Genomic DNA, 12,913 nt, shown 5'->3' on the forward strand with positions numbered 1-12,913 from the left:
TTGTATGGATGCGCAGTGCTGCTATTTTGGCGCGCACGAATTTGACATTTCTCTCCCTTACTTCTATGTACGAGATTCGATACGGACTCGCCTGAGGGCGACATGCTCGCAGAAAAGTATGTTGCCAATGATTTGTTCGGGAAATGCAAGAGCTGGATATCTTGTTAATATGATGTCTTTGCAGTTACTAAGGGGTAGTTAAATTTGCGATACAGTTTTGATAGTCGAGTGGCAGGTCGTGTCGTCGGTTAATCCCGAAATGGTATTTATACAGATATTTGACCTTTATACCGCAATACAGATATGTACTCCCAAAATACCGATAATTCACGGATCGTACAGATAAATACCGATTTTTGTTGATAGCATAGATAGACAGGAGAAAAGGTTTCTACGGGACCTTTTTCTTGCTCTCCAAAATGAGCTTTGGTGACATTTCCGTGAATTTATGTTGACGAGATTCTAATACCGATATGGCCCAGATATATTTTTGCGCCGAATACAGATTTTTGGAAAAATGACCTGGCAACGCTGGTGACGGTAACGAAAGAAGACGGACCGTCTGAATCGTACATTAGGCTATATTGCCAGTTAATTTTCGTTTATAATCCAATGGACTTTCTTTTCACAGGACTATAAGCGAAAATCTCGCTGTGTGGCTACGTCGAGTCACCAAAGTACGGATAAAAATTCTTTCTCTCTCGTTAAGTACTCGAATTTTCACCACACTAACACGACACAATGTGCTCACCCGTTGATAGATTTACCGGAATTGATGGGCATTTTTAAATGATCTGCCCCTTGTTTTAGACCCATTTGGAATGTTCACAACGAATACAATATTCATTAACAGAACTGGCATCCCTGACATGTACTAATATGTCAAAAACACAAATCGATCGAGTGTTTGTCTCAATATATTTTTCTCCGTCGGAAAAGTAATCACTCTCCTTGTTACAAAAAACAATTGATTGTGAAACGTATTGAAAAAACATTCTATTCTTTCAGTTTCTCTTATTTCGAATAGATTCAGGTGTTGCGATAACAAATTAACACGAACTAGTGCTCGAAACTTGGACGCTGCTGCAAAATAAGGACAAAATGTTTTTTTCGACCGTTGTATGGCGCTGTTATTATGGATTGATGTGACAGAACAGATTGACGGTGGATGTTTTGATTTCGCGCAGCTGCTTTTGAAGGTTCTATAGATGTGTTCGTAGTATCGGTTGGTTATTATTGTTGTGTTTTTCGTTTTCAAAACGACGAGAGATTACGTTTTAGTTTTCTTGCGGAATATTCAACCTGTCCGGAGGTATCCGCGTGTTTTTTAGTAGTTACATTTTCAATAAATTTGCTTATATTTCACATCAGCGAGAAAAAGGATGTGTTAAGGCACGTGTGTGACTAAATGTTGTTATTTTTTTGTTTAATATACTGAAGCATCATTGTGTTTTGTAAAACGAATTGGATGTATTATTTTTACGCTCTTTGTTAATGTATGCGTTTCATTGGTCTGGCATCCAGAGCCCATAGGTGTGATCGGAACAAAGAAAGACTTACTTCGTTCAGTCGTCAGTTGGCCAGCAAAACTAGAAGTAGTTGAAATAGAGCGCAAGCATCGTAGAACTTCGTGTAATATTTTCTTTTGCCGCACTGGTCGTAGTGGAAAGTTTTTATTCATGAAATTGACATTATTTTACTTGAAGCAAAAGTTCTATTTCGCAATGGGAATTCAATCATTTCTAACGCATTGAAATTGAGGGATCGGAAAGTTGAAACCGTCTAGTGGTTGCACAGAATTGTATCGGTTGTTTGTCGACATAATTTTATCAGTTCTTAGTTGTACAAGGAAGTCTTCGTATGGAAGCTTCCTACATGCCTAATTTGAGTTCAACAAATCTTCTATAATAGTGTAATATTTTGAAGTGCTATTTTTATATCTGTGAGTAATATACGCGTAGAAAAATGTGCTCTGCTAAGATAGAAGTCAGTGAATATCGTGAAAGCTGAAAAAGGTATAGGTAAAAATATAGAATCACAAGTGCAGTTTCCTTTGCTTACAGCTACAAACTCAGCTTTAAGTCGATCTGGTTTGAGGTTTAATCGCAATAAATACAGCGCACAGAGCAGCGTGGAAAGTTTCTCAACACAATCATCAGACAAACGAGTGAGAAGCGAGCCAGTGACCAAGCAGGCAAAAATCGAACAGCTGAGAAACCTTGAAATTAAATTCGTCAGTGTGTAGATAAAAGCAGGCAAAGGGAGAAAAAGTGAAATAGAAAAAAACAGCCGTTCGAGTCAAACGTGAGAGAACAAGACGCTAAACAGAATTGTGCTGCCGATAATCATCAAATCATGCCGTGGTACGCACCATGGACCAACGTGATCAAGAAGAAAGTATGCCGTTTCCTCCTGCAACGATACCTCGGTCAGTTTCTCGAGGAAAAACTTAGTCTGGACCAGTTGAATGTTGATTTCTACAATGGCACCGGGACAGTGTATGACGTGACATTATACTGCCAGGTAAATGATAGAAAAATATTCAAATGTTAAACGGGTTGAAGTTTGTTGCACATAACTAGTCTGCTACTCGTTATCGGTGATTAGAGTGCTACACGGTACAGGAGCGTTCGAGTGTCAGGATGCTATGCAAATTATAAGTTGTCTCCAAGTGATCACTAAAGGGGTATTCAATATAACGCGCTCAAAATTTACAACGTTATCAGCTTATTTCTTCCATGAGTAAGAAATTCGCTCTAGTACTCTGTTTAAATTGTAAATCTTTTTCGAATTGAACAATAATGACGAAAACACTTAAGTATCTTACCTAAGACTAACATCGTCCATGAAGTTTTATAGTTAGTCCTTCAATCAAAAAATGGAATGAAAAAATGTTTATTAATCATTTATTTTTAATGTAGTTATTGTCTCATTAGAACCGTTGTAAATGAATATAATACTTCCTGGAAGCATTCTGTTGTAGGATTGTGAATTTTATATATTTTATGTTTTTTGTTCATTGAAATAAAGTTGCGGATCGAAACTAAAGATCAAAAGCTATGATATAATAAGAAGATTCGGTATTGTATGTGAATGCATGTTTTATGAAGGATTGCACTTATAGAATCCTTAGCATAAACAAGCACATACGCTTTTTGAACCCATCTCGAGAACGAAGATATTTTTATGGCAGCATCGTAACGGCTTTTTCCCTACGTATGACGAATTGCGAAAGGATTTAATAGTTTCCTTCAATGCAGAACTGCAGAACAATAGAGAATGAAAAACTAAAAGTATTCAATTTTACCCAGCCATTCATTCGTCCTGTTATTATGCATCAAACTAAAAGTAGATAACAAAAACAACAATATTTTGAATCGAAACCACGTTTCAGATGCACGAAATGACGCAGTAGCGTTTTTAATTAAACCTATGACAACGACAATAACAACACAGTCTCACATTTTACCAGCACCAGCGAAGAAGCAGAGAGCAAAACACGCTCGTTGCCACTTGCCAGACACACGTTCTTTCAGCGGAACAGCTGGAAGAAGTCGGTGACCTCTGAAAAGTGGCATCTATCGAGATTCGCGACAAATTTTGTTCGCGGGGTTTTGATTTATCCTGGGTTTTGATTGGATAAAACAGGATTTAAATGTTGATTGGCTGCAATCCTTGTCTGCTAAAAATTAGTTATTTAGTCTCGCATTTTATCTCGCATTATGAACAGTTGAGTGAAACAATTTGCTGCAATTTTATGGTAGTATCCTTTTACCTATCATTTGCCAACTGAGTTTAAAATCTGCATCCTAGAGAACGAGGAGTAATCAGCGAAGTAAAACAAGGAAGCGGTGACGCTCTCAATATTGCTGGTTTTGCTTAAATTTAGATATTAAATTGAGGACTCGAGCGGTAATGCTGGAATCAATCATTACATTTTTGTTTTGGTTTTGACTTCTGCATTACAGCTCGGATATTCGTAAATATGTAGTAGTTCAATGTAAACAAAATAATTAGTTTTCCCACTACCTGTCGGTTGATAGTTTCAAATTTTCGGTGTCGGTGATACCGTGGAAGTGAGATTATTTGGTATGACATGATAAGTATTTCTGAAACACGATAAAATTTTTGCAGGAACATTGAGAATAGTCATATTTTCTCGATTTCAAACAATAAACATGTTATGTCTATGTCTATGAGAGATGGTTTCTCGTAAAATCATTTGCTCTCCACGGTTGCAATAGATTATGTTCAATCTATTCGTCCATTTTTGACTTGATCGAAATCCTATCGCTGGATAATTTCTACCTTTCTCATCTTGAAACGTTATGTAGTCACAATAAAAAAGGGACCTCTGACCGGGGCTGGCCGAGGGCCGAGTATTATGTGTACAGTTTTTTTCGCTGAATCTCGGCCAAAAATGACGAGATTCGCACCGCCGAGCTTTTGTCTTTTGCCGAAAAATTAGTAAATCTGCTAAATTAAACTCGGAAAACATAATATTGATTACTGAGCAATCAGTAAAATTGTGTATTGCCAATCTGTCTCTGCATTTTACTATACCGAGCTCGAAAATTGGTTTTAAGTGTGTACCATTCGATTTAGGGACGTTTCCCCAAAAGGATTATGTCGTATGCCATTTTGCTTAATCGTCCAATTGTCTTAATATGGTATTGCAATTGATTCGATTAATATCAATTGAATTGATTCAATTTAATTTGAAACTTGTGGGTCCGTTCCTTGCCTGAAAATCTTAATAAGCAAAATCAGCAGACAAAGCGTCGGACAGTAAAATAACCGTTCCTATATAAGAGGCCGGTAAATGCAATACTACTTTGCCGTTACAATCGTTTTATTATGTTCAAAAATTTTGCGATACGTATGCTCTTTACGATATTTTCGGTGGAGTTGCTCTTTAGGCTATGTTATTCTTTCGGTGAAATGATCCTTTCGGTGAAATAATCCATTCGGCGAAACAACTTTCGGTGTAATGACATTCGGCGAAACGACTTTTGGCGAAATGACACAATTTTTAGCTCATTCGAGCTCGATCTCCGGTTTAAATTTTAACTAGATCCGACTGCCGATTCCGAAATTACAGGGTATTATGTATTGAGAATTTCATGGATGTACACTAAGGCCTTTTTTTATGCGTTCTTTTTTCTGCGGTTTTTTTATGCGACTTTTTTATGCAGAGTTATGCGTTTTTTTATGCGAAGTTTCAGAGTAATGCGGTTTTTTTATGCGAAGTTTCAGAGTTATGCGGTTTTTTTCATGCGGTACGTAAACTCGCATAAAAAAAGACTTCAGTGTATTATTATAGGTGACGATGTAAATAGCAGCAAATGTCTATGAATTGGTATTCAAATTCTTCTTGTCAAATAAACTTCCTTTTCCTTACCACTTTCGATTTTCGGTTCTAGAAGCTTCGGAAGTAGCGGGTCAAATGACTTCGCAATGGATCTTACATTGTGGGCGATCTTCAAAACTATTGAGATTTGTAAATTTTCTTAGTTGATAACAGAAGTGAGTCTGAATATTTCTGTCCTATCGGTTTTCGGTTTCCAGTTTCGATAGAGTTAGAAGTAGTGGTCAACATTTTAGAATGTGAAATTACATCGATTTCTCATATAATGAGAAAGGCATCATTACACAATTAGGTGGATTAAATGGGTGTTTCTCATTTGTATATTTTTTTCGGTTTGTTTCCTGTGAATTGTGAATTAGTGAAATTATTATTAATTTTATTTTGGTTTTCTGCAATGACTGAGTGGAAACATATATTGGAGAAGCCAAATAAGTTAAAACCTTACGCTCAGAGACAGGACCCGAATCTGCGATCCTATGCATTCCATGCATACGCGCTAGTTTATTTTATTACTTTTGTTTTTGTTAAAAAAGAAAACCGTGGAAAATGAATAGTAATTCCGGTTTCCCGTTGGCAAGTAACCTCTTTTTTAAGTACGAATCATCACTAAATCAAACGTTAAAATTTACACTTAATACCTAACGTAGCCTAAACTAAATTTCAAAAACTAGAGTCGGTGTTGAACAGTCGTTCGCACCGCACGCGTATAGCTCTTGGCTCCTGGAATTTTTTTTCTGGCTACCTAGAGTTTCATTGATTCAAGGCTTCAGTCTTTTTCAAGGCTACCTGAATCACTAACTAAGTGACTAAGTGATACAAAGAGTGATATTAGAGTGACTAAGTGATACAAAGAGTGATATTAGAGTGACTAAGAAATTAATCAGCCTTTTCTAAGGCTAGCTAGGAGTCTAATCGAAGACTAATTTAGCCTAGTTAATTTAATTTAAAATTTCAAAAATGCCTGCGTCCAACCGGAAAGGCAACAAGCCTAAGGCTAAAAATAATTCAATACGGAATAAATCACAATCCGTTATTCAACATTTTTCTAATAACATTCACGATCTTATAGAATCTGAATGTAAAAATAAAAGACAACGGACGGATTTCCCTTCCGTTGATCCTATGCCGTCTAACAATATTTACGAGATTCTTCCTGAATCCGATTGTAGCGACATAGAAGAAAATTCTTCAAAAATTCCCAAAATGGACGCTTGTCGTTCTGGGAAGAAACATCAATCTATGCCACCAGTGACGGTGATGATTTCCGACTTCAAAGCATTCCGTACTGAGCTTTCTACTTTTCTCCCGGAAGTAAAAGTCTCATTTCAAATCGGACGAAGAGGAGAATGTCGAGTCTTGGTGGATGGATTGGAAGATTACGAAAGTCTTATTCGATATTTGTCCGAAAAACTTCATAAATTTTATTCATATGATATAAAATCAGACAGACCCTTCAAGGCTGTCTTGAAAGGATTATCAAATGATCAAAGTATTGATGAAATTAAAAATGAACTAAAAGAATTGCTTGGTTTTGCCCCTTCCCAAGTAATACTTATGAAAAAAAGAGCGAATGGTACTTCTAAACCACGCTCTGGAATTTCCCATGAACTTTACCTAATACACTTCAATCGAAGTGATGTAAACAATTTGAAAACTTTAGAAAAAGTACGTTTCATTTCCCACATTAAAATTCATTGGGAACATTATAAACGGCATAATCGTATTGCAAACTTAACGCAATGTCGTCGTTGCCAAGGCTTCGGTCATGGAACCAAAAATTGTCATATGGATATACGGTGTTTGAATTGTGGTAAATCGCATTCGAAAGACGCTTGTCCAATGAATGAAACCACTGATAAATTTTCATGTTCAAATTGCAATGGAAATCATAAATCCAATTATTTGAAATGTCCTGTCAGGGAAAAAATTTTAAACGCTCGTTCGCTTAGACAACAAGTCAAATCAACGACCTTAAATTTACAGAACATACCTGAAAATTCTTCTAAGGCACCTGCCAATTCGTCTTCTAACGAAAACAATTTATTGACAGGTAGATCGACCTCGTCATCATCTTCTTCTAATGTCAGTTATACTGGTATATTAGGTAGAAATCTATCTCCTATTTCTTCTAATGTAAATAATCAAAACACAGGACCGCCTTGCAGTTCTTCTTCTAACGAAAACAATTTATTAATAGGTAGACCGGCCAAATCATCTTCTTCTAATGGCAGTCTACCTACAAATATTCCTTCAATGCCATTCGCTTCTTTAAATGAAGTCGATTTAGGCGATATAACTGAAAATAAAATGATCTACCTACAAGATCAACTTTTTCAAATGATCATCCAAATGAATTCGACTTCATCACTTTTTGAAGCATTTCAAATCGGATGGAAATTTGCAAATAATATTATAATGAATTTAAAATTTAACAGTGATGTTAAATAATTATTTGAATATTTTAAATTGGAATGCTCGATCTTTGAAATCGAGTGAAGATGAATTTTATAATTTTCTCAAAGTTCACAAAATTCATATTGCCATTGTGACAGAAACTTTTCTTAAACCAAATGTAAAATTGAAAAGTAATCCACATTATGTGGTTCATCGATTTGACAGGTTTACTGGAATTGGTGGTGGAGTTGCCATTTTTGTCCAACGGCAAATTAAACATCGAATTTTACCTTCTTTCAATACTAAAGTTATTGAAAGCTTGGGAATCGAAGTTGAAACCATTCATGGAATTTATTTCATCGCTGGAGCATATTTGCCATTCCAATGCACCGGCGAACAATTAAATTTCTTTAAAGGCGATTTGCAAAAACTTACAAGATATCGATCGAAATTTTTCGTAATAGGGGACTTAAATGCTAAGCATGTCCAGTGGAATTGTAGGCAAAATAACAGTAATGGTAAAATACTTCATAATCAACTCTCAGCTGGTTACTTTACAGTTCTTCATCCCAGTAATCCTACTTGTTTCTCTTCCGTGAAAAACCCGTCTACAATTGATCTGGTTCTAACAGATCAAAGTCACATTTGTAGTGAACCGATTACTCATGCTGATTTTGACTCAGATCATCTTCCTGTAACATTCAGACTTTCCAACGAAGCTATAATTAATCCAATTAGTTCTATTTTCAACTATCATAGAGCAAATTGGTTGGATTACAGATCTCACATTGAAAATCATGTGGATCATGAAACTATTTTAGAAAATTCTGCGGATATCGACACAGCAATTGATAATTTGAATCATTATATTATCGAAGCTAGAAATCTTTCAGTTCCCAAAGCTCAAACTAAATTAAATTCTCCTATCATCGATGACAATCTTCAACTGCTCATTCGGTTGAAGAATGTTCGTCGACGACAATATCAACGTTCTCGTGATCCTGCTATGAAAAACATAGTTAAGGATTTACAAAAAGAAATTAAACATAGATTTACTCTTTTGCGAAATGAAAATTTCGCTAAAGAAGTTGAACAAATTAAACCATGTTCTAAACCTTTCTGGAAACTTTCTAAGGTTCTTAAGAAACCTCAGAAACCTATTCCTGCTCTCAAGGAAGGAAATCAAATACTTCTTACAAATGGCGAAAAAGCTCAAAAACTTGCTCAGCAGTTCGAGAGTGTCCACAATTTTAATTTGAACGTTGTGAGTCCTATTGAAAATGAAGTCTCACTGAAATATGATCATATTTCAACCCAAGTGTTATCACACGATGACATTATTGAGACGAATTTTGATGAAATTAAATCAATTATTAGAAAACTTAAAAACATGAAGGCTCCTGGTAATGATGGAATTTTTAATATTCTTATTAAAAATCTTCCCGATGTTGCCTTGAGACTCCTGGTTAAAATTTTCAACAAGTGTTTTTCATTAGCTTACTTCCCAAAAAGATGGAAAAACGCTAAAGTAATTCCTATCCTAAAACCTGATAAAAACCCAGCAGAAACATCAAGTTATCGCCCAATTAGCTTACTTTCTTCTATCAGTAAACTTTTTGAAAAAATTATCTTGTTGAGAATGATGACTCATATAAATGAGAATTCAATTTTTTTACCAGAGCAGTTTGGATTTCGTCATGAACATTCAACTACTCATCAACTTGTCAGAGTAACGAACATGATAAAATCAAATAAATCTTCTAGGTTATCCACTGGAGTTGCTCTTCTAGACATAGAAAAAGCATTCGACAGTGTTTGGCACAAAGGTTTAATAGCAAAAATGTCTGATTTCCAGTTTCCTATTTATTTGATCAAAATGATTCAAAATTATTTAACTGATCGTACTCTTCAGGTTAGCTATCAGAATTGTAAATCTGAATTGCTACCCGTACGAGCCGGTGTTCCGCAGGGTTCGAGTGTAGCTCCAATCTTGTATAATATTTTCACTTCTGATCTTCCAAATCTACCCGTTGGTTGTCAGAAATCGCTATTCTGTGACGACACAAGTCTGTTAGCCACAGGTAGAAATCTAAGAGTGATCTGCAGTCGCCTACAAAGAAGTTTAAATATTTTCAGTGATTATCTGTCAAAATGGAAAATTAAACCAAATGCAGCAAAAACGCAATTAATTATCTTTCCTCACAAGCCAAGAGCTTCTTTTCTTAAACCAAACAATAATCACATTCTCAAATTGAATGGCTTGGAATTGACATGGTCTGATCAAGCTAAATACTTAGGTTTAACGTATGACAAAAAACTCACTTTCAAGGATCACATTGAAGGAATCCAGGCAAAGTGTAATAAATATATTAAATGTTTATATCCTCTTATAAACAGAAATTCTAAGCTCTGTCTAAAAAACAAATTGTTAATTTATAAACAAATTTTCAGACCAGCCATGCTTTATGCGGTACCAATTTGGTCAAGCTGTTGTTCCACCAGGAAGAAAACGCTTCAAAGGATTCAGAATAAAATTCTGAAAATGATTCTGAAGCGTCCTCCCTGGTTTAGTACAAATGAGTTACACAGACTCACAAATATAGAACCATTAGATGTAATGTCACATAATATTATAAGCAAATTCCGACAAAAATCGATGCAATCTTCAATTGAATCGATTCGCTCTCTGTATTAGTTAGTAAGTTAGTATATAAGTTCCTTTTCCCCATTACACAATACAAGTAGGTTTAGAATTTTCCCTACACAAAAATCTCAGAATTGCGGAAGCAAATAATGTCTTCATGGTAATAACCAAATCATATATATATAACAGGGCTGAAAAGTCACCACTTGTGGCTGAACACCCAATTTAAATCTTAATAATTTAATTTTAACTCATATTCCAATAAATAGTTATTAAAAAAAAAAAAAAAAAAAAAAAAAAAAAAAAAAAAAAAAAAATTCAAAAACTAAACAAACAACATTAAATTACAGTTCGCTTTCACACCTTATCGACACCGCAACAGAACAATAAAGTGTTGTGTACAATTCCAATTTCAAAATTAGCAAAATCCAACAAAACTTGAACGCGACTAAGAGCGATTGTTGATTGTTGATTTAAAACTGTGTCCAATTCGACCTTCGTTACAAGAAATAGAAATCTTGCTTAATGAGCGAATGCTAATGAATGAAATAAAGAAAACAGTTGAGATACTGCTGAAAAATGAAATACATTCAATATACCTCTGCATGATCTTCCTCCCGAAGCTAGGAAGACATGCGTGTGCCTAACGAAATGAATTCCGTCTTACGCGACTATCGATAACGACGGAACGTAGCAGTCACATATGAAAACCAGTCTGCCAAGGGTCAATACTAGACCTGATGGTATAGTTTCCCTAGTGCTAAAAAGATGCTCCGAGAGCCTTCTCGTACCATTATCAATAATGTTCAATACCTCTCTACGTACCGGAGTATTCCCCGATCCGTGGAAAAAATCATTTATATTTCCTGTGTTCAAAAAAGGCGACAAGCGACAAATATCCAACTACAGAGGAATAGCTGCGCTGTGTGCAGTTTCTAAGTTATTCGAAATAATCGTACTCAACTTCATCACTTATAACTGCTCTAACTACAGCACGGTTTTATGCCGAAACGATCTACATCTTCAAATCTTGTGTCTTACACATCATTTATCATCCAGTCATTACAAGCGCGACTACAGGTCGACGCTATATACACGGATTTCTCAGCTTTGACAAAATAAATCATCAAATAGCCGTTGCTAAATTAGCAAGGCTTGGATTCAATGACGCACTTTTGGCCTGGTTACAGTCTTACCTAACAAATCGTGACATTGCAGTAAAAATTAGTACCTGTATTACCACGCCTTTCCGAGTGAGCTCCGGTGTACCTCAGAGCAGTCATCTCGGATCCTTCACATTTTTACTTTATTTGAACGATCTAAATTTATCGCTGAAGTGCCTAAAACTATCATTCACCGACGATTTTAAACTGTTTCAGCTCATCAGAGATTCTGAAGACACTGTATTCTTGCAGAAAGAGTTGGATAATTTTACTATGTGGTGTGACGTGAATAGGATGGTATTGAACGCAACCAAATGCGTCGTTATCTCATTCTCTCGTAAACGCTCAACAATTATATCCATTTATACTATCGCTCAAACAGTTATCAAGCGGGAATCCGTAGTCAAATACCTAGGCATTCTCTTAGATTGTAAACTAAGTTTCAAGGAACACATGGAATACATTATCTCAAAAGCTTCTAAAATGCTTGGATTCGTATTCCGCGTAACTAAGCACTTCACTGATATATACTGTTTAAAAGCGCTCTTTGCACTTTGGTCCGATCTACTCTCGAGTTCGCTGCCGTTGTTTCGGCACCGTACTATCAAAACGGCATCCAGCGTATTGCATCTATCCAACGCAACTTCGTTCGCTTTGCACTTCGTCGTCTTCCTTGGAACGACCCTCATAACCTTCCCAGCTACCAGGACCGTTGTAAGCTAATTGATCTTGACCTGCTATCCGTTCACCATGATGTCTCGAAAGCAGTCTTTGTTTCTGATTTAATATTATCACGAATTGATTGTCCAGATCTGTTACAAAAAAATAATGTCGACATCCATCAACGCAGTCTTCGATACCAGCCATTTCTGAGGTTACCTCGTGCTAGAACAAATTATGCATATAACGAACCTTTCCTCAGCATGTGTCGCCTTTTCAATCGCTGTTCTGATGTTTTCGATTTTTACTTGTCGCGTACTACTGCAAAAAAACGTTTCCTGAATACTCTCTCTAGTTAGCTTTAATTCTATCTACGATCTCAGAGACAGGCACAGTTATAGTTTTCATGTTACTTTATTTATTTATTTTTTTAAATTTATTATGTTGAGATAAAGATTAGCGATAGTTGTATTTTTAAGCCAAAAATGTATCTGTTGGATATTTGTAATCTGTAGATGCAAAAGACGAGAAGGTTTTATGCCTGTTGAAGAAAGAGGTTTAAAGAACCTCAGTTCCAGCGGGCTTTTCCCGGCTCCAAACAAATAAACAAATAGAGATGGTAGAGTAACCAATTTCTTAAACTCGTACCCGATCGAAAGTAAAAAACTTTTACCCGTACCCGAA

At 35.9% G+C, this 12,913-nt stretch overlaps 1 protein-coding gene across 5 annotated transcripts in view; it reads left to right on the forward strand.

Annotated features, from left to right (window-relative positions):
- The first annotated feature begins 889 nt into the window (after positions 1–889).
- Positions 890–12,913, forward strand: part of LOC131440462 (autophagy-related protein 2 homolog A) — a 101,034-nt gene continuing 89,010 nt past the window's right edge. The window contains exons 1-3 of one of the 5 annotated variants that reach the window (XM_058611754.1): positions 890–938; positions 1,009–1,199; positions 2,064–2,523. In XM_058611754.1, the coding sequence (XP_058467737.1) occupies positions 2,356–2,523 (168 nt within the window). In that variant the 5' untranslated portion in view covers positions 890–938; positions 1,009–1,199; positions 2,064–2,355. The other 4 variants (XM_058611757.1, XM_058611755.1, XM_058611753.1 and 1 more) reach the window with 4 other exon arrangements.

The sequence above is a fragment of the Malaya genurostris genome, chromosome 1, assembly GCF_030247185.1.
Source record: "Malaya genurostris strain Urasoe2022 chromosome 1, Malgen_1.1, whole genome shotgun sequence".
In the NCBI taxonomy this organism is placed as follows: Eukaryota; Metazoa; Arthropoda; class Insecta; order Diptera; family Culicidae; genus Malaya; species Malaya genurostris.